We start from the raw sequence: 23,445 nt of genomic DNA, 5'->3' as shown, positions 1-23,445 counted from the left end.
ATTCCCATGATTTGCAAATTCCTCCATGAATAACAAACAACTTTCAACAATTCTTGGGATTTCTAATGTGGGAAGTTAATTCCCATAATTTGTCAATCCCTATGGAAATTATTTCCCTGTCAACCAAACGACCCCTAAATCATTTTCCCATGATTATCATCTTGATAAACATTACAAAGTAGTTTGTCGTTTATCAAATGACAAATTTTTCATTAAATATGAGTAAAACAGTTGACACCATTAGCGATTGGATCTTAATATCGCTACTTGTATTAGCGGTTTTACTCTACAGTATTACCATTTTACTCCATTAAACATACCAATATTTACATGATGATAACCCGAGGCTCCCTCGACATAAAGTGCACCCAAAAATAGCACAAGGATAAAGAGTAAAAAAATAAAAAATAAAAAATAAAAAGAGTGTTGGTCCCTCATAAAACCAGAAGTTAGCTGAGGAAGAGCAAGAGAGGAGAAAGAGAAACAAACAGGTAAGAACTAAGAAGTTCATCAGTGATAATGTTGGCAACTTTTACAGACGCAGCAGCTACTGCTTCTACTTCTTCTATCTTCTCATTTTCTCTCTCATCCCCTCTTAAATTCCATCATAAACCCAGAATTCATGGTTGTAAGCCTACCTTTAGCCTCCGCACCAAACCCACCTCTTGGATAGCAGCTGCTTCTCTCTCCTCCACTACCACTTCCAGGTATTTTTTTTTTTTTCCATTTTTCTGTAAATATAATTATATATGAACTAATTCTTGCTGAATTTAGTATTTTGGCAATTGGGTGTTTGTAATATTTATATTCTTGCTGAAATTGACAATTTGGTAATTGGGTGTATATGATTTGGTTCAATGTAACATTGGGGTTAGTGGGTTCCTCTAATTTTTGTTGGAATTGATGCATTTTAGCTGTTTTAATATACTCTGTGACAAGTTTGAGGAGGTGGGTGCCTCTAATTTATTGGGTGTTAATTACAAAAGTTGAACCTTGCTTCATTTCAGATTAGTATATGTAGTAAATTTCTGCATGCTAAGTTGGAGAGAGCAATTACCATTGTACACCCGGGTGTATCGTAAAACCAAGGCTGTATTTTTTGGCTTATTTTCTCAATTGAGGGAGCCCTATATGAGAAAAAATTGAGTGTGGATATAACGTATGTTGTGTATATGGTACATCCGGTTGTATAATGGACATCCTGAACTGTGTTAGATGCTTAATTTTGTTATTTGGAACATCCAAGCTAGTGGGTTTCTATTGATTTCTTGAAGAATTGTTGCAGTTTTATGCTCTCTTTGACATTTGAGGAAGTGGGATACCTTTGATCTTTGAGTGTTCATTAGTCAAGGTTAACTTGCAATAAATCTGAATTATAGCATTTTTTGACTTGAAAATGGTTGGTTTTTCATTGCAGTTGTGAAAGCTCAGTGTTTGATCCATTAGGTATTGAGCAAGATAAGTCATGGGATGTAGCTAGTACCTGGGATGGTGTTCTGAAGTTTGTTTCGCAGACTTTTGAGAGTAGTTCAAGTACACGAAAAGACAGAACATCATCAGGTCGTGGAGTTGCAGGTGTGATTTTTGACAGGTTTTGTTCTTATAATGTTTCATAATTTTTTCTGTGGTTGTTGTCTGAGTGAGTCTTTTTAATTTTGGTAGTGTTAATTGACAGCTGCAATTGAAGATAGTTCCATTGATTTTGGGGACTTCTTTAAAGGCCCATTACCTGGGAAATTTCTGAAACTGTTGGGGTTATTGGCATTGTCTCGACTTGGGATATATGTGCCTCTTGGTGGTGTGAATCGAGAGGCCTTTGTGGGTAATTTGGATCAGAACAGTTTCATTAGTACTTTGGATTCATTTTCTGGGGGTGGAATCGGACGGCTTGGGATATGCTCCCTTGGAATTGTTCCCTATATTAATGCTCAGATTGTGTTTCAACTCCTTTCCCAAGTCTACCCAAAATTGCAAGATCTTCAGAAAAAAGAAGGCGAAGCAGGGAGGAAAAAGGTTCAAAAGTATACCCAATATGCTTCAGTGGGGTTCGCTTTGGTACAGGTGAGGAAGTTACATTTAAATATGAAAAGCTAACCTTGTTGACTCTTAAAAATTTTCACTGGAAAATCTTCTACAATTTGGACATATAGATTCCAAATCTTAAACTTTCCCGTACAAGAAATGATATAGTATTATTACAAAAAGTGAAGTAACCATGATCAATTTGTACTTTAGATGTTTGGTGCTGATTTAGTGCATATTTGAGACCCTGCTGAATTGTCTTTATAGCTCTAATATTTCTGATTTGGTAGCTCAATAGTTGTTGCTATCATCCTTCCTCGCCATAATGATACATACAACTTTAACATCAGAATTTACATGCTGTATAAATCATTATAATAAGTGAGAGTTGTCTGTCGATCCTTCTGGCTGTATTAATCATTATAACTACCTAATTACAGTACTTAGAATATTGAGTGCATGACTTCATTTTGTTTGGCCTTAATCCAAAAGCCTATCCGCTTCAGCTTATTTCTATGATGGTTTTATCAGAGGTTTCTTGATTTGTAGCTTTCCATATTAATCTAGTGTGACTCACTCTCCTGTGAAACAATAAGTTTCCAATTATTATTCTTCAACTTGAATATTGATCACAGAAATCTATTTTATTATTTGATGGTATTATCAAAAGCCATGAATGCTTTAGTATTGGCTTGATGTTTTTAACAACTTTTGCCTGAAGAAAAAAAACCTTTGTGGTGCATTGAGAGAAAATGCTCATTTTTTGACAGGCAATCGGCCAAGTGCTTTTTCTACGTCCCTATGTCAATGACTTCACCACTGAGTGGGTTCTTTCATCTGTTATCTTGTTAACACTTGGTTCAGCATTTACAACATACCTTGGTGAACGTATCTCTGACCTAAAACTTGGAAATGGTACATCTCTGCTGATCTTCACCAACATCATCTCGTACTTGCCAGCGTCTTTTGGAAGGACAGCTGCAGAGGCATATCAAGAGGGAAATTACACTGGCCTCGCTGTCATAGTTGCATCATTTGTGTCATTGGTGTTTGGTATTGTATATGTTCAGGTAAGGAAGAAGATATATAGTATAACAGGTATATATTACAGGAGAAGCTAGATGCTTATGTGGGCTTTTGACGAAATGTCTCAGGAAGCTGAGAGGAAAATTCCAATGAACTATGCATCAAGATACTCTGGTAGAAGTGGAGGACTTCAAAAGTCTGCTTATCTGCCCTTCAAGGTTAGTTGGTTTTGAAGGCATCGATTAAATTTTACAAGCTTTAATAAATATTGCAAATTCTATTTGATGTTGACAACAGTGAAGGGTTTAACAATGATCAAGGCTTCCCATTAAAAATACAAGCTAAGAGACGCACACAATGCGGGCGTGTGCAATATAAGTGATATATCAAGCTCGATTTTTTTTTTTCCCACAATATTATCTCTTTAATTCTAATTAAAAAATATTAATGGGTTTAAAATTTGTTAATAAAATATAATTAAAAAATATGTTATTAAAAAAAATATGATAATGATGTTATGTAGGCTAAATATAAAATTTGACTTTCTTAAAAAAAATTTAAAAAAGAAAAGATGGTAGTTATTTTTTTATTTTACCAAGATGATGTTCTTTTTAAGGATGATAGTTCTTTTTTTTTTTTTTAAGCTGAAAGGGGTATTTTGGGAAAGTGAAATTTATCACCCAAAACCCCCTTTCACTTTATATATAGGACTTTATATATAGGATAAAAAGAAAAAAATATCAAAACAAGTTTTGTACACCTTCTGTTCTTTAATAAGTGAGCCAATATGTTTTTATAACTATTATATGCTATCAACTAATTATTTTATTCTCTTTGCTCTTTTTTATCTACGGAGTAATAATTTTTTTTTTTTTTATGCAGGTGAACAGTGCTGGAGTAATGCCTATTATATTCTCAACATCATCATTGTCTCTTCCAGCTACACTTGCACGTTTCACTGGTTTAGATATCCTAAAGAAAGCTGCAGTTTCTTTGACCCCTGGAGGTAACAACAGTCTAGTGTTTTTGGTATAGTCTAATTAATTTTCCCCTAGGTGAAATAGAATATACGGACTGTCATGTCACCTTCCATGGCTTCCCTGAAGCATGAGTTTCTATTCTAGTAACTTCACTGCAAAAGGTTTTTTTTTTTTTTAAAAAAAAATATAATAAATTAAAAAATACACAGTAGATCTTGAGGAATTAATTAAGGGTTTTATCCAAAGAGTAATAATTGATTACATCAGAAACCTAGCAACAAGAAACCTTATAACAGGACTAACCTCTCACCTGTAGATTCCAAACTTCCCTCTTTTATCTTGTGACATTTCTGTCTATCCCTCTCCTCATCACACAGGCTTCTTAAAATCTGCGCTCTCCCTATCTGTTTTCATATTTATGGAGAGGAGGATGTATATAGACAACTAGAAAAGGCAGTTGGTCAATAACAAAAGGTTAGAGAACATCTATATCGTATTTACATTGGCAGGAGAGAATCGCTACCACTTATCATAACGTTGCATGATACTTTTTTTAATTTCATCAGTCAGCTAGTATGATTTCCATCCAATCGTTATCATCAATATCTTTTGATCCTTTCTCTCCCTCCCTTTAGCTCAACCGAATTGTACTCCTTATCCAAACACTAACTCCTTCCCACTAAATCCTTTTATCCAAACACATTGTTAGTATGTAAGCTACTATTTTGTACTCCGTATCATATTGTCTCTATACGTTCCAGGATTTTGTTTTTTTTTTTTTTTTTGGGTGTCTGTGTGTGTGTGAAGGAAGTGACTGGTTTAGCTGCTTTCGCATATTTTTTCTTATCACAATGGATTTATGAACTTTAATTTGATGCTTAGTTGGCCTGTACTTTTAATTAAGTAGAGCACATGTGCATCTCTTAAGCGATTAGTTAGTTGTGCTGTTTGACATGGTTGGAGTAACAAATGAATTTGATGTATGTAGTAAAAAGTTTGATGGCGAAGGGTAAGCACCTGACCCTTCACTAGGAGCTGCTTTCCAGCTTATTCTATTTGCCTTTTCTTGTATGTGCCTTTTGGTTGGTTATGGAATTAGGGGTATACTAAGATACTGAAGGTAGTTATTTTGTGGTGCTATCATATTATAGGCGTATTTTCTTTTTCAACTTTCCAATTGACCAGAGAATTTTTTTTTGCAGGTTCTTTCTATCTCCCAACAAACATCCTATTAATAGCCTTTTTTAACTACTACTACACTTTTTTGCAATTGGACCCTGATGATGTAAGTGAGCAACTGAAGCGTCAAGGTGCATCAATTCCGCTAGTCCGGCCTGGAAAGAGTACGGCTGCATACATCAAAACGGTGAGATAAAAATTAGTAAATTCTGCATATTCTATACCTGTTAAGATAGCAGCTTTATTTCATCTTCTTCTAGCTAATAGTAACGCATTAGACAAATTTTGTTCTTTGATTTAAATTCAATCTCCAACATATCTTAACATGCATGTCAGAGGTTCGAAGTAAGCTGCTCCATTTTTTTCTACTTCAATAACTCCAATTATCTTTAGAAGTGCCCCCAAAACTTGTACAGAGTATGTAAGTTGCTTCTCCACTCTGATGCTAATTTGAGCCTGTTGATGAAATCCAGGTTCTGAGTCGGATATCAGTCCTTGGCTCTGCTTTCCTAGCAATTCTGGCTGCTGGTCCAGCAGTGGTTGAACAAGCTACACATCTCACTGCATTCCGGGGGTTTGCAGGCACTTCTGTCCTCATCCTTGTCGGTTGTGCAACAGACACAGCAAGAAAAGTTCAAGCTGAGCTAATTTCTCAGAAATACAAGAACATCGAATTTTATGATCTCGACAAAAACAACTAAGGGTGAGCTAAGTCAAGGCCTGAGGATTAAATTGGGAAGCTTTCCATGGCGTAAATATGTGTTGGTATTAATCCCCTCAAATTGTGCAGTAATCTGTCTTGTACTCTCAAACTTCTTTACATAAATCGAAATTTGTTAAAATTAACACAATGGCTGAGTATCTATGAGACTATTGACACAAAATCTAAACTTACTACATTACTGAATGATTCTTAATGGCGGACGATCTATTAGATAACCTAACTGAAGTAGTTTTCAAGATCAACAACAGAGTCTTTGCTTCATTGTTATTCTATGTAAGGAGATACTGGGGAGCTGAGTTGGGTGGGTCTCTACTTGGGCTCAAGCCTCATCATCTGCAGGCCTAAAGAATGGGCCTTGTACTCCACTATTCCCAAAGCCTAACTTGAGGTAGGCGGTCAATGTAGGGGCCCAATCCAACCTACAAAACAGAAGACATTCAAGCCAAAAAAATTTCAAGTGAGTGTGAAAAAATGTGTTCCAGTTCTAGATGATAAAGATGAGGTCTCCATCCTTTAAGATCAGAACAATGACATCGTCTTATTTCACATTGAGGTTATAGCAATGCTCGTTTCGAGTAGGACAAAATTGATTGTTTATACAAAAGCCTAGATGACTTACATTAGCCATCCAATTATTTGTACCATTAACGTTACATATCCATATTCCGAATAGAAAATTAGCATAGGATCATCAACGCTGTCAATGTTAATATAACGAAAATTTTCAAAACAGAAAAGTGAAGCATATCTGTAAGAACAATAGGTCCTGCTGAAAGAGCAGAGGATCAACTAACCGAAGCTGAAACAGTCACTTAAGTCGTCATGATTATAAACCCTCGTGGCCATGGAAAAGTACATAGCCGACCCATCAAAGTTAAGCTTGTGTTACTTATTGATCGATGCTGAATCATACTCTTAAGACTTTGGATTGGGACAATTACTACTATCCACATTTTTTTTCTGAAAGCATTAGATAGGGACTAGGAACATTATAAATGGCCGCAAAGTTGGATGGTTGTTAGTGTCTATGGTTAGCCACTTAGCCCCCTCTTGAACTTCGTCCCCTCAAGCTCCTTGGCTATTTAAACATCATGGTGCTTATAGTATACGTATAGCGACGTTGATAATGACTTTGATTGCTACTTATTCGTCGGTCAAATGCCTCGAATTCTAAGAGCTGTACTAAAAGATACAGCGTGTGTAGAGATACTACGTTACTATGTACTACAAAAGCCAACATCATGTATTAAGTAACAACAATCCTGCATTCATCATATTAGCACCACCACTGGTTGACTGGTACAATTTGTATCAAATCAAATCTCTAATTGTTAAGGATCGCGATGTATAACCTATTCATGGCACACATATTGGCATACAATGCGCGTTGGCTAAAACTTTGGACCGTGTAAATTCATTGAGGGTACGAGTCCTAGTCTTAGTCGTCCTACTCAATTGCAAATTCACAATGCTTGGAGTTGCATTTGTGTAGCTAAGTTACTTAGGCAGGCTTCCTTGGATAATATTCTAATACTTCGACGAACTTTAACTTAGAATCAAGCATGATTTACTAGTTTCATACATACATGAGTAATTTACGTTTTTGTACATAAAATCAAATCAAATCATCTACATGGAATAATATCGAAAAAACGACCAATAATGAGAAAATTGGTAAGGTGCAACTATATGTAATATGCTAGATTTGGCTGCTCATGATCAAATAATATAATTTGTGTAGTTGTATACATATAATAATTAGTTGATGGACGTAATAAAGATATAAAGCTAACTAGGGTAAGGCCATTAATAATTAAATGTACAGATAATCAAATATGGAAAGAAAATTGAAAGATTGTCCATTTGTGACAAAAGAAAAAACTTTATGCAAACATAAGGCTTAGATTGGATGAATTATTTGGTTTAGGGAACAGGTAAGCGTGGGAGCTTTAATAAGTTGTACACCTTCAAAAATTAAATAAATGGGCCATTAAAGTATGTTGGAGTTGGTCATGTTTATTGCTCATTTTTATTAAATTTTGGCATTATTATTGGACTATATCTTGTTGTGAATCTCTGTCATCCATTTATTTTCCTTTTGGTTAGGAGTTAATTAAGTGTTTTTTTTTTCCTTTTTCTTTGTTTGTTTTTTTTTTTTTTTTTTTTTTTTTAACGGAATTAAGAGTATAGTTTAATATACTTGCATGTATATAAGATCATGAATTAGGGATTTTATATTTGTGAAACATTATACAAACGAAATTGAAATGGTAATCAAATTATTACAACAATTGTTGGCGAGTATAATTTAGTGTCTGAGAATTTTATTTTCTTTAAAAAGATATAAGAATTTAATTGAATCATAATTTTTCCAATGTATGTACAAGAATTTTAATTTAATTATAAGTGAATTACTAACCAATATTGGCTATAAAAACATTGTGTGATTGCTAAAAAAAAATGATCACTAATTCACAACACAACAACATTATCAATAAGTATGGATATCAACATTTACAAACACTATAAATTAGTAGGACAATTGCTTTATCTTTTATATTATCCCCTTTTATGCAAAACAGTTTTTTGAAACTTGGTTTCATTCTCTAGGGCCTACTCTTGTTTAATAATACCCTTCCCAATCTCCCACCATATTACTATATTTCTTTCCAATTAACAATCATTCCTATGTGTGTGTCTTAATTTAAAATTTTCAATGATTTATTATGTGTCATCTTATATAATCAATATCTAATTACTTGTCATTTATTATCCACTTGTCATTGCATAAACTAATAAGTCATTGATTTTCAATATATCATGTCATATCAAAATATAAATAATGAAGAATAGATATAGTATTAGAATAAGAAATGAATGATTTTAAAGTCACTTATCTGAGAGTTTTTACTAGTCTTGAATTTATTTGAACTGATTAACCTTATAAAGTTTTTATTAGAATGAACTAAATAAATAAAAAATTCATCTCATCTAAATGAATTTCATTTATTTTACTAGTCTTGGATTTATTTGATCTGATTAACCTTATAATATATGAACGCATTAATAAAACTTATAAAAAATAAAATTATAAAATGAGTAAAAATAAAGTATACATGTTAAAAGTCGAAAAACTAGACCACTACTCTAGCCTCCTGTGTCCACATACATTTTGTGAGGTTTAACATATCTAGTTAGTGACTAGAGCAAGTAGATCCAGAGAAAAATAAACAAGTGGAAAAGACGTTATAAGAGTGGTTGAGAAGATTTTGTTGTTATTCTAAAAAGGCTAATCTTACATGGGCAGCGAGCCATAGAACATACATACAATGCATGTTGGGAGTATGTATGAAAAGATGTGAAGATACTTAATTTTATTTTAATAATACTCTATTATTAACATTTTTCTACTAAACAACAAACATTAATTTAATGGCTTTTCTAAAGTTTGCTTGTAGTTGGAGTAGAAAACGCCATAACTTTGCCTTTTCAATATTCTTGACTCTACTTTTTGTGCATCATGACAAAATCCAATTAGGATAATTATTATCTCAAGCCTGCCTTTGCTTAACCTTTTTACTTAACTCCTAATCAAACCACCCAATCTACCTCATTATATTAATTAATTATCATCATCCTATGTTTGTATCCTTTTTGGACACTTGTTAATCTCACTTTACTAAAATCATTCCATAATACTATTATAATCCCTTTTAATTTATGTAGAAAGTGAATAATTATGGTTATTAATTTGCTTTCACCTTTTTCACTTGTAGATTATTCTTCAAAGACATTCCATTACCTACTCCAACTAGGTACTAATTAGAGTATAAATATCATGATTATGCCTTTATATAAGCTTCTATGGCTAATTGGCTCAATATGATTCAGGGGTTTCTTTTGGACCTCTGCCTTGATATAAACTTCTGCCTTTCAATTAATCCCTTCATTTTTCTTCATTCTTCCTGATTTAATTGATTGTCAATGTACATCTTTAACTAATTGACTGTATTTTATCTTACACATACAGATTGTGAATAATTTAGAATATTCCTTCAAATTATATGCCAAAATTCTAAATAAGAAGAACCGAATAAACCGAAGGGGCTAGTTTCTTACACTTGTTTAACGTACGTAATTTAAATTCACTTTAGCAATGTGTGACATTTTAATTAATATGAAAATAAATGATTTGCATATAAATTATATGCTTGGTATTAGAAAAAATATTTGTTATTATCTTTATATGTAGTAATTTATAAAATGTTGAAAACCACCATGCGTTACAATTTTAATTAAATGAATCGTGTTTATTTTAATGAAACTAGTGAGAATGAAAGAAATGTGTGGGCATGGTCCGGGCATATGCATGGGTCGGTTGTCTAAGCTTGGCACAAATTAGCCAAACGACCTCGTCGTAAGCCCGATCCCGTCACAAGTCCGAAGCAACACAAGAGGCAACGCTACTGAACCTTGTGTCAAAAATCACAACAGAGGCTTGTTCAGCATAACTTTTTCTTAACCCGTTTCAAACACATTATTCCATGATAAGGTGCAGAACCTTATCTGAGCTGAGTCTAGCTCGGAAATTCCAGAAAACCAGAAATAGAAGAAGAAGAAGAAGAATGAAGAACAGAGTGAAGGGAGAAACAGAATAGAGAGAGAAAGAGATTAGGATAGGAAGTTGTTAATTCATTTCATAATTCCACAATTACAACTTGAGAGCATAAATAAAGCATGGATTAACAGAAAAAGATTCCCTAATCCAGCTGTAAAGAACTAAGCACAAAAGGACAAAACTGAAATAACAATTTGGCTAACAAACTTTCCCGCCAAAACCTAGAACATAGAATATGGATTGTATCATACCCTCCCCTTTTAAATGACTTGTCCTCAAGGCACAGTCAAGGAAAAACCAGGGAAACGAGCTTCAAAGTCACTCTTCACTATCCAAGAAGCTTCATGGGCAGGCTTATTCTGCCATTGAACCAATACTTGATCCTGAAGACCACTCGACAAATGCACAGTCCTAGTGTCCAAAATAGCAGCAGGCAGCAAAGGCAACTGAACATCTTGGGGCATATCAGTTGGGATAACAGAAGTAGCAGGGAGCTCTCCAGAAAAAAGTTTTAGCTGAGACACATGAAAGACATTGTGTATCTTAGCAGAACTTGGCAACTGCAGCTTATAAGCAACTTTGCCAATGACTTCAATGACCTTAAAAGGTCCAAAATATTTAGCTGCCAACTTGTTATTGCTTCTGTATGAGACAGATTGTTGCCTGTAATTCTGTAATTTCAGCCATACCCAATCATTCACTGCAAACTGTCTTTCTGATCTCCTTTTATCAGCTTGCACTTTCATTCTATTTTGTGCTTTCAGCAGATTATCCTTGAGAACCTTGAGCACTAGTTCCCTTTGCTGCATACATCTATCCACCAATGCATTACTGGACTCACCAGGCAAATAAGGAAGGTGTACAGGAGGGGCTTGACAATAGACAGCTTCATAAGGAGTCATTCCTGCTGCAGAATGATAGTGAGTGTTGTACCACCATTCAGCCATGGGAAGATACTTACACCAGTCCTCGGGTCTATCACTAGTCATGCACCTTAGATAAGTCTCAAGACACCTGTTAACCACTTCAGTTTGGCCATCAGTTTCAGGATGGTAAGCAGAAGAAAGCAAGAATTCAGTTCCTTGCAAAGTAAATAGAGCTTTCCAAAACTGGCTTAAGAAAATAGAATCTCTGTCACTCACAATGCTCCTAGGCCAACCATGGAGCTTGAACACAAAATCAAGATAGGCCTGAGCTACCTCAACTGCAGAGAAAGGATGTTTAAGGGACATAAAATGAGCATATTTGCTCAACCTGTCAACCACAACAAAAATGACATTTTGCCCCATAGAAACAGGCAAACCAGTGATAAAATCCATAGATATGTCAGTCCAAATGGATTCAGGAATAGGCAATGGTTGAAGGGCCCCAGGCTTTGCTGTAGTATCATACTTAGATGCCTGACATACAACACATTTTCTGACAAACTGACTGATATCTCTAGCCATCCCTTTCCAATAAAATAACCCTTGCATCCTTTTGAATGTTCTGTCTCTGCCAGAGTGTCCTGCTTCCATAGAAGCATGGTGCCAAGAAATCAGTTTACCCCTAAGGTCACTATCAGGTCCAATAACAATTCTTCCATGTCTTCTAATCAACCCATCAACCAAACTAAAGCCAGGAATTGACTCACCCTGGTTAAGTTTGCTGAATAAAGATTTGAGTATTATCATCTCTATCATAACTTTTGCTGATAAGCTGACTTAAATCAGAATCAATGACAGAAATAGCCATGAGCAATAACTCAGAACCAGGCACTCTAGATAAAGCATCAGCTGCAGCATTATCCTTACCAGCTTTAAACTGAATGTCATAAGTGAAACCCATGAGCTTTGAAAGCCAAAATTGCTGAAAAGGTGTTGAAATTTTTTGTTGTAAAAGCCATTTGAGACTCTTTTGATCAATTCTGACAGTGAAAGGTGCCCCAATCAAATATTGTTCCCATTTTTGCACAGCAAAAACCATGGCTAAAAGTTCCTTTTCATAGACAGAAAGTTTTTGCCATTTTGGACCTAGAGCTTTACTAATGAAAGCCAAAGGGTGACCCTCCTGCATCAAAACAGCCCCTATGCCATACTTGGAAGCATCAGTTTCCACCACAAAATGCTTAGAAAAATCAGGCAAGACTAGGACAGGGACATTGGTTAGAACAAACTTAAGCTTATCAAAAGCAGTTTGAGCCTGATCATGCCACTCAAAGGCACCTTTCTTAAGCAAATCAGTTAAAGGTTTGCTCAAGGTGGCATACCCTTTCACAAACTTTCTATAGTAACCAGCTAACCCCAGGAACCCTCTCAATTCTTTGACAGTTTTAGGACATGGCCAAGAACTGACTGCATCAATTTTACTTGGATCAGTCTCCACCCCATTTCCAGAAATAAAGTGACCTAAATATTCCACTCTCTTTGTTGCAAAGGCACACTTGCTTAGTTTTGCATACAAAGAATGCTCAATCATTAACTGAAAGACCTGCTCCAAGTGCTGCCAATGCTCCTCAAGACTTTTGCTGTAAATGAGAATATCATCAAAGAAAACCAAGACACATTTCCTTAGCAAGGGTCTGAAAACAGCATTCATCCAGCATTGAAAAGAAGATGGAGCATTGGTAAGGCCAAAAGGCATTACTAAAAACTCATAGTGACCTCATGAGTTTTAAATGCTGTTTTGAAAACATCATTTGGGTGAATCCTGAGTTGATGGTACCCTGCTCTGAGGTCTAGCTTGCTAAAAACAACAGAACCTGCTAACTCATCAATTAGCTCATCCAAAACAGGAATGGGAAACTTATTCTTCACTGTTCTTTTGTTAAGTTCCCTGTAATCAACACATAGTCTCCAACTGCCATCTTTCTTCCCCACTAGGACAACAGGAGAAGCAAAAGGACTAGAACTAGGTTGAATAACCCCAATTTCCAACATCTGCTGAACCAATTGCTCAATAATGTCCTTCTGCTTGAGAGGATATCTGTAGGGTCTAATGTTTACAACACCTTTCCCAGGCTCCAACTCAATCCTATGATCAAAGACCCCTCTACTAGGTGGAAGCTCATTAGGTTCTTCAAAAACCTTAGCAAATTTAGATTTTAGAACACACAATTCCTCAAACTCACTGTCTTCCTGAGACAGCTGTATAAGACAACTAGGCTGAACTGTATCAGAACACTCAGACACCTGCAGAAAGCATATATGGGAAGCACAAGACAAGAGCTTGAGAGAAGGAGTGTCCTGTAATATTCTCAATTTTTCAGATGGCATGCCTCTCAACATTACTTCAGCATCATTCACCTTGAATTTCATAGTAAGCTGGTTAAAATTCCAAGAGATAGATCCCAAGGTGCTAAGCCACTGAATGCCTAACACCATATCACAGCTGCCTAAAGGTATAAGCATAACATCAGCAGTAAACTGATGCCCTCCCAAAGTCCAAGAAAAATTCTTACACACAGCCTGGCATATCAGGTTATTACCATCAACAACCATAACAGACTGCCTTGCAATACTCACACTCTGACAACCAAGGGTCTTAGCCAAATGAACATCCAGGAAATTATGTGTACTACCCGAGTCAATTAGGGTATGTAATTGGGTGCCATTAACCACAGCTCGAACTCTCATTGTATTGAAAGTTTGGCTTCCTGTTAAAGCATTGTAAGAAATCTGAGGAGCTAATTCCTCTACCTGATCCTGCTCTTCCAACTCCACTATAGCAGAATCAACTGCATCCATTCCAGGGATCTCAACTGTAAATAGCTGAGGTTCCTTAAACTAACATGAATGGTTCCTATCATAAGGAGCATCACAACAGTAGCAAAGCCCTTTTGCTATTTTTTCTGCTCTCACAGCAGCAGGAACATATTTTGTAGGTTTAGGGTGTTTAGGGAATGTGTTTGGCTTCATTTGTGGGGTAGGTAACAAAGGTGGTTTTGGGGTTAAGGGAAGAGGAGGTGAAAAAGAAGGTTTGTGGTAAGGTTTGTGTGTTTTTGGAGAGTTAGCAGCAATAGATTCATCTTGCAACCTTGCATACTCAATAGCAGCAGAAATAGATTGAGGTTTAAAGGCCCTTACAAATGGTCTAATCCCAGGCTTCAATCCACCAATGAAGCTTTCTAACAGATATTTCTCAGGCAGAATATACCCATTCTGTAACATTACAGCTCTAAGGTTTTCGAATTCACTACTACAAAACTTGGAAAAAAGACCCCTAACTAAAGACCCGTTTTCTCAATCAACGGGTCTATTAGGGGTAAGAGATCTAATAACAATGATATCAGGTCTCTTATGTGCATGAGGACCCACTATGTTTGATGGATAAAAAATATAAGAGACCCGTTGTCATTTTTACAGATCTTTTATGTGCACGAGGGCCCACTTCTCTAGCTTGAAAAAAAAACTAGAGATATATAAGAGACCCGTTGTCCAATTAAAAGGGTCTCTTACATCCCTTTATTTATTTTTATTTTTTTACGTAATCAAACTCAATTTGGAATTCCTCACAAAGTTACAAGTCCAATCTCTCTCTCTCCTATTCAATCACCTTGAAATTAACTCCATAGCTTGCTTCAAAAATAAAAAAAAATTACTCCATAGCTTAGTTTCCCAAACCTCAAAATCTCATACTGTAAAAACGCTACTCTTCCTCCCTTCTTCCACTCATTATTATTTTTTTCTATCCTTTTACTCCTAGATTCATCTATTTCCTCAATTATTTTTTGTAAATTTTTAACCAAAACAGACCTTTGCTTTCGTTCGTTGCTTTCTGCCGACTCGTATGGGTGGTGTTGCTGGTTCGTATATCTTGAATTTATTAAAGTTTATATGTGACATAAAGTTTATTGGATTTTCATATTTTGGTCAATTTCTCCTTTTTTTTTTTGAAATTTTTCTGCTTCAATTTCGGATTTTAATTAGTACCCATTTTCAATTCAATACTCGTTTCATGTCAGTATTTATTTATCGTTCCTTATTTTTTTCGGTTTGATTTCCTCTATAATCTGGACTTTTTTTTAATTAAATTGAGACATACTGTTTAGATCTATTGTTTAGGTTTTGTTCTTGATTTTTTACCCCAAATTATGCTTGGGTTAATTTTATTTTTAATTTATTCTAAATTATTCTGTTTGGTTTGTTCTCCAGTTCGTGACAATTGCAGTAATTGAAATGAATTGGGTTAAGATGGTCACTTGGTGAGCAAAAGTCCAATTATGAGAAGAAAATAGATGATATGCGGTTTTTTCAGCTAGTTCGCTTTCCATTACTAAAGAATCACAATTGGCAAGTTTATTAATTGTAATACCATAGATATCAATTACAATACTTTGGTAGTGTTCTTCAATACAAAGTGTGTTTATATAACTTCTTGTAAAATTCTATATACTCCGTATTTATGTTATTTTACTTAATCTTGAATTGTATTGTTGTAATTCAAATTTTAAAATTTTAGCAATTTGAATAGAGCGGTAAAATATTAAAACTTTTAAAATTCAAATCAATATTACATTGAAAAAAAAAATCTAATTTTTTTTTTAAAATAAAGGGATCAAATAGACCCGTTATTTAATATAACAGGTCTATTTCACTCCCCTTGAAAAGACCCCATACCACAAGTAACGGGTCTTTTTCCCTTCTAATGTAACTATTATATACCACGCCTAACAGACCGCCTAACTCTAATAGCAGGTCTATTTGTTTTTAAAAACAGACCACCAAGATAAGGGGGTCTCTTTATCAAACAGACCTCTGAGATAGAGACCTGTTCAAGATGGGTCTCTAAAGCCAATTTGGACGGGTCTGTTAGCCTATTTTTGTAGTAGTGATTCATCAACAAAAGCCTCAATAGTATCAGATTGAGCTAATTTATTAAATTCCTCAACCACATTTACACCAATCTCATCCTTAAAACGACTATTAACATCAATAATGAAATCATTCCAATCAACAACAGCACGATTAGACAAATAACTGGTTACCCTGTTTTCAGCCTTATCAGTCATATTAAGAGAAGCAAGATCTACTTTCTGATCATCAGGGATCTTACACAGAGCAAAATATTTAGAGCATTTCTTAATCCATAATCTAGGATTAGTGCCATTAAATTTAGGAAACTCAAGCTTAGGATTATACCCCAGTTTAGGCTGGAAAATGCGGTCCTCAGGTTTAGCTTGAGCTAGTTGATCCTTCATGATCTGCAACATTCCCATGAGATCCTCAATTTGCTTAGCGGAAGCAGCATTAGCAGCAGCTGCAGCAGCAGATTGAGCTTCAAGCTTTTTCTCAAGAGCAGCAAGCTGAGCGTCCATTTTAGACACACGGGTAGTAAGAGATGGTGCCAGAATGGACAAATACAGGAGAGGATAGTGATCGCTCTGATACCACTGATAAGGTGCAGAACCTTATCTGAGCTGAGTCTAGCTCGGAAATTCCAGAAAACCAGAAATAGAAGAAGAAGAAGAAGAAGAAGAAGAAGAAGAAGAATGAAGAACAGAGTGAAGGGAGAAACAGAATAGAGAGAGAAAGAGATTAGGATAGGAAGTTGTTAATTCATTTCATAATTCCACAATTACAACTTGAGAGCATAAATAAAGCATGGCTTAACAGAAAAAGATTCCCTAATCCAGCTGTAAAGAACTAAGCACAAAAGGACAAAACTGAAATAACAATTTGGCTAACAAACTTTCCGCCAAAACCTAGAACATAGAATATGGACTGTATCATTCCAGTAGAGTATATGCTTATACAAATTCTTATATGTAGTTGGCCATATCGTATAACCAGCCATTATAGAGGTTACTTTGTTAGTGTTATAAGAGTTACTTGATCAGTATTATAAGGGGGTTTACTTTGTCAGTGTTGTATGAGTTATTCGGACAATATTATAGGCATACTTAGTTATCATTACATGAATTATTTTGTTATTTTTACAAACGGCCACGAGGTGTAGCCGACTACACACATAACGTGCAGATAGGCTTATTGGTCCCACATGTAGGCTTGTCCACCACGTCCCACCTTCAATTCATAGATGAGTAGAATTTCATTCAAACGGAGTAAACCAGAAGGTGAGTACGTAGAAATTCCAATAACGGGTTATATAGTACTCGACAAAAGACGAAGTATTAGTCTATTTCAACATCATAAATATTATTGTCATTTTCTATGATGACTTTTTGTATTAAATACAGGCAACTTGGCGTTAGAACTATTATGAAACTGTAGCAAAATACTTAACCAATTATTCAATAACATCAAGTCATTAGTTATTGGCCTAACATTACTCTTATGGTCAATTAATCGAATATGATGATGATCTGCGTTAGCTAACCACTCCTTATAATTTGGAAGCATTAATGTTGTTTTCATCTTTACTCTGATATAAAATTATTAAGCACCCATCAAACTACTAGGCCACTATTTCACTATATCGTCATATATATATATATATATATATATATATATATATATATATATATATATGTATGTATATATATATATATATATGTATGTATGTATATATATATATATGTATGTATGTATATATATATATGTATGTATGTATATATATATATGTATGTATGTATATATATATATATATATATATATATATATATATATATACATATATATATATATATATATATATATATATATACACTACACACAATCGAGTTGTTCAAAAGGTTGCATATGTCGAAAGTACTACACGATCTTAGCTTATATCATTATATGCTTCCCCCAAAAAAAAAAAAAAAAAAAAAAGGTTTGACTTAATTTCACATTTATAAATAATGAATTAAAAGAGATGTGAACACTTTGAAAAATTAATCAATGAAGAAAGAAAAAGAATAATAGTTTGAGTAAACGAGTAGTATTGGGAAAAAATTTATGTAAATATAGCCACTTGTTGGTTAGATTATAGGGGGGTGGGGGGGGAATAAGGTTATTTTAAATGTAAAACTAATATTGATTTAAAAGGTTACATAAGTACAAATAAAATACAATAAATCTATAATTTCATCATATCACAATGATAGTCGAGTGTATTATTATTTGTTAGATAGAAAAATGGAAATTTCATCATACTCACAATAATGGTCGGGTGCATTGTTAGATTGAAAAATGTAATTTCATATATTGTTGGGTGTAGAAAGTGAGCAACTTTGTATTGTATTCTGACAATATAGTTAATTACATACTCTTTGTTCTTCTTTTTCTTTATCAATGGGAATCGGAAAAACTTACATGTAATCCTTGAAAACCAATCATTAATGCCAAGGATAGAAGCGTTGTAAATTTGTAATCTATAGTTTATTCCAGCAATAATACAATATCAATTGTAAGAAACTAATTTGCATAAAATTCTAAACGATTGCCAAAATGTCAAAATATTATCTCAATTTAATTTAATAATAGTTGTTGGTAAAACTTGAATCAATGTTGATATGTTATTAATCCCGGACAACTAATTCCGAACAAGGAAAACCAATAACCATTCACTATCGAACTCAATAAGGTAGTTGAGCAAGAGATCAACAAGCATACGCAATGACACAGCTCCATACGAAATCATGAACGACATTATTGTACTTTAATTGATAACAACAAAATAAAAACGATAATGTATAAATTATCTAGTCCAAAATCATGCAAAGTGTGTAGTAGTAAACAAACGGTGTTAAGTTAACGTCAAACGAAAATCATGTTATATGATACAACTAAGAACTTCCCACGTGTATTCCATGCAAATTTGGAGAGAGAAAATTAAGTCAAGTAAACGCCAATGACCGGTCCACTGAATTTGGTCTTCTTTTTTAAAAAAAAAAAAAAATCTCCCAAAAAATATTCAACAGAAAAATAAAAATTTCAAGCAAAAAGTTAATTTTTGACCTCCAAAAATTTAAAAAGGAATAATAGACTTTCGGCTTAGGTGAAACCGACCCAAAAGTGAACATTTATAGTAGCCAAGCTATCTAGCTGTATAATTTAATAAATATAAATAATTAATAAATAAAAAAAATAGAATAAATAATAAATTGAATGGGGTGTATTTATTTGTTTCATTAAAAACCTCCTTTTTATTTTCCTTTGTTTTCATCATTATTAGGCAGTCGCATCACCAACTGTTTACACTCCAGTGGTTTTCATTCTTTTTGGGTCGCACACACACTATTTTTTGTGAACTGCCCCTTTCCTGTTTTCCTCATCTAAGGGTAAGGTACCAAATATCTTCCATCTGTTCGACATATTAGGTGAGCCGGACTTATAATTATTTATTGTGATATATATTTTATATATACTTTATATTTTGTATATGGACAATAGATATTTTCTTAGTAAAGACAAAAAGCTAGAAGTGAACTTAGGAATCATAAATTACTAAGGCCGAAACTAGGAATCATAAGTTAAAACTCAGCATAATCCACTCCAATGAAATTTTTAGGCCACAGGGGAGGCGGGGAGCCTGCCAAAACTCCTTGGCTTCGCCCCGGAAAAGCTATATGACATTTTACAGGTAAATTATTGTAAGCATGAGAAATCTTGGAGTAATCCAATCATTTTTATTGGTGATCTACAATAACGTATGTCAAGCCTATATTATAATCATTTAAAATTTATAATATGTGATAGCAGGACTACGGGTTTAAGTAGTTAATTTTATAAGAATTACACAAAGTATTTAACGAATTAATGGTCTGTTCTTTTCAGCTTATTTTCAGTTTATTTCAGTTCCTAATTTTCTTCTCTCATAAAATATCCAGTTCAATTCAGTTTAGTTCAGTGAATGAAAACAGTTATAGAAATTGTAACTTGTGTGAATATAAGCTCAAATTCACAATTCGGAGTTAATTTTTTTTGGCAATTACACGTTATTGTTGTGTATCGGGTCCACATAGAAGACTTTTGAAACAAAATTACATTTTGAGTTCTTAATTTGTTTACCTTGAGAAATGTTGGTTGTAAATTAGTGATGAGATTGTAGTGTAAGATTTCTCCTTGTTTTGTTTCTTATTTAGGTGGTGTGCATTAGTAGCTCAAACAAAGAAAACCGTGTTGATATTTTGTACCATTGAATTTTGACTTTTGGCCAAATTGCTAAACTTTTTTTCGTTCGTAGCCTAATTGCTTCTATTCTTATTTAGCTATTTTCATGATTGTGTATTTCAAAAGGTGGACAAAATCAATCCTATCATAAGAAAATTGAAAGTGTATTGATGGACTTTCCGTTATATATCATGGTTCTTCCATTTTCATTGACAAAAGACTAGAATTTAGTGGATGGATTTTATGTATTCACATTGATATATACCGTTTAAAGATTGTAAATAAAGAAATAAAAGAGACAATATTAAGCATATTCAACCATTAATTATATCGATTAAGTTAACAAAGCAAGGATCGGCAGAGCAAATTTCAGCAGAACAGGGTCTAACACTCCTTAATAACTAATACCATCACAAGAAAGGTTTTGGTAAAAATAATATAGAGTATTAATAATAATAATAATAATAATAATAATAATAAAGTCATTCGTAAAAAAATTTAATATACAATAATATGTTCAAACTATTTCAAATTAAAATGAAAAGTGCTTAATAAAGTACAGCTATTTGAAAGAAGTACTTATATTAATAATATTTAAGATCTTATAGATTGTCTTATAATCTTGTGGACAATGAGTGTTTTATTTGTATGAAGTCATACTTTAGGTCAATTTTCTTACCAATCGATTTGTACTAGGATATACACAAAGTATGCATTGACTTTGAATTTTCTATGAATTTGAAGCCAATCCCCATAATTAACAAGATGCTTTACACATTATATTAATTAAAAGTACCCCCTCTAATTGATTAATAATAGGAAATTAATTAGAAAATTTACCCAAATATTAGACCATCTTCAGTCTTAAGTCAAATCAAAGATACATTGCAAAAGTAGTAGGCAAGTTTGGCAAGTGAAAGACTGTCTAAAACCCCAATTTGGAAATGAAATCAGCATTTATGAAGTGTTAAAAAAAAAAAAAAAAAGGCAGCCAAACAAAAGAAAAAGGGTTAAGTTGGATTGGGTGGCTGACATGAACCTGAAAAGCTCTCAATTTCATACTAGATGCATGAATATCTTTACCTACTTCCAAACCTACCATTGTTTTTTTTTTTGAAATCATGCTCTATACCAATACACATGATGTATTCATATGCTTAAGCAAGCACAACTGCACAAGAAGTTCCTTCTAGAATTTCCCTACACCTTTCTTTTGACATCGGAATACGAATACATGATAAAACGCAACCTTTTGTATAAGACTGTCTCGCAATTAGCTCGTGTCAAAATCATGTGTTGATAATGACAATAATTTCTACGTGACCTAAAATGATCAGACACTACGAGTAATAAGGGCCGAACACATCTGAGGTTGACCTTGCAAGAGGTGTCCAACAAAATAATTCATTTTTTTAAAGTAAACAAAAGTTAAGACAGTCTTCTCTCGAGATTGAAAAAGATATTGGTTTGATGTGGCCACAGTCGGACTTACACGGCACTATGTGTCATGCTCTTTCAAAATTATTTAACCATTAGAATATGTAATAAACCCTACACAACGAGACGTGAAACCTTAAAAAGTGTTACATCTGTAGAAGCGAAGGCAATGCCTGTTTCGGGGTTTTTTGTGATTCCCTCGGATACTGGTCACGCTCTGTTGACAAAGACTCGGACACCTGCAAAATAACGAATATTCCGGTGTTCGGAATATTCGCCTTCGACGCTCAAGTTAGTGAACGGAAACGGAAAAGGCTAGAGAGAGAAAGTAGAGAGAAGTTGGAGCTCTTTAATGCTCTATATTTATGTTATGTCACAATCCACCCCTCCCATCATAAATGATTGGGGTATTTATAGGGGTGGGAACATGTACCCCTCTAGGGTTTATGCCCTAGAATTTCGTGACATGATTGGCTGCGCAATCAAAGTCGCCACGTGTCGTGGGGGGCGCCGTTTTACGGCTTTCAAGGTTTTCTCGGGATTTGGGCCTGAGGTCATCAGGGCCCTTTTCTCATTCTGATTGCAGCATTGGGGCATTTAGAGATGGCTGACAGGTGTCACCATGACAAGTGGACACGTGTCTCACTCTCATAGGGCCACGTGTCGCCTGTTTATTGGGCCACGTGTCACCATGATATTGGGCCACGTACCTGGGGTATTTTTACCCTAAACATTTGCCCCTCAGAGGGGGTGGCTCGTACACTTACTGGCCGCCTCCTCTGATCTTGCGCTCTGGACGTCCTGGTACTCTGGGTTGGGTTTGCTTCCCATATGCCCTGGACGTCCATATACTTTTGGCTCAAGGCTCTTTTTGCTACATGGACGTCCATATATTTTGCCCTGGACGTTCTCGTAGTCTGAAATGAGCTTGGCTTTTTGCTTATCTGGACGTCCATACTTTGTACTGGACGCTCTTGTATTCTGAGAGGCTTAACCTCTGAATTCATGTGGTCGTCCACTTGTTTCAAGATGGACGTCCTCATACCCTGGGAGGAGTTGATCTCCTAACTGCCCAGAACGGCCACATCAATGAGACTGGACGTTCTGATACTCTGGGAGGAGTTGATCTCCTAATTGTCCAGAACGGCCACATCAATGAGACTGGACGTTCTGATACTCTGGGAGGAGTTGATCTCCTAACTGTCCAGGACGGCCACATCAATGAGACTGGACGTTCTGATACCCTGGGAGGAGCTTATCTCCTAACCACCCAGAACGGCCACAGCAATGAGACTGGACGTTCTGATACTCTGGGAGGAGCTTATCTCCTAACCACCCAGAACGGCCACAGCAATGAGACTGGACGTTCTGATACTCTGGGAGGAGCTTATCTCCTAACCACCCAGAACGGCCACCTATCTTCTT

The 23,445-nt window shown here is 34.8% G+C and overlaps 1 protein-coding gene across 1 annotated transcript; it reads left to right on the top strand.

The window, feature by feature from the left end:
* Positions 1-459: 459 nt before the first annotated feature.
* Positions 460-6,058, top strand: LOC145578724 (preprotein translocase subunit SECY, chloroplastic). The gene is made up of 8 exons (XM_081636026.1): positions 460-707; positions 1,418-1,575; positions 1,676-2,061; positions 2,793-3,092; positions 3,177-3,266; positions 3,931-4,054; positions 5,231-5,394; positions 5,681-6,058. The coding sequence occupies exons 1-8, from the start codon at positions 520-522 to the stop codon at positions 5,906-5,908; spliced, it is 1,638 nt and encodes a 545-aa protein (XP_081492152.1). The 5' UTR covers positions 460-519; the 3' UTR covers positions 5,909-6,058.
* Positions 6,059-23,445: the final 17,387 nt, after the last annotated feature.

Source organism: Chenopodium album, chromosome 14 (genome assembly GCF_948465745.1).
Source record: "Chenopodium album chromosome 14, dcCheAlbu1.1, whole genome shotgun sequence".
In the NCBI taxonomy this organism is placed as follows: Eukaryota; Viridiplantae; Streptophyta; class Magnoliopsida; order Caryophyllales; family Amaranthaceae; genus Chenopodium; species Chenopodium album.
Note: the sequence above shows the minus strand (reverse complement) of the source record. Positions and strands in the feature narration are given on the sequence as shown.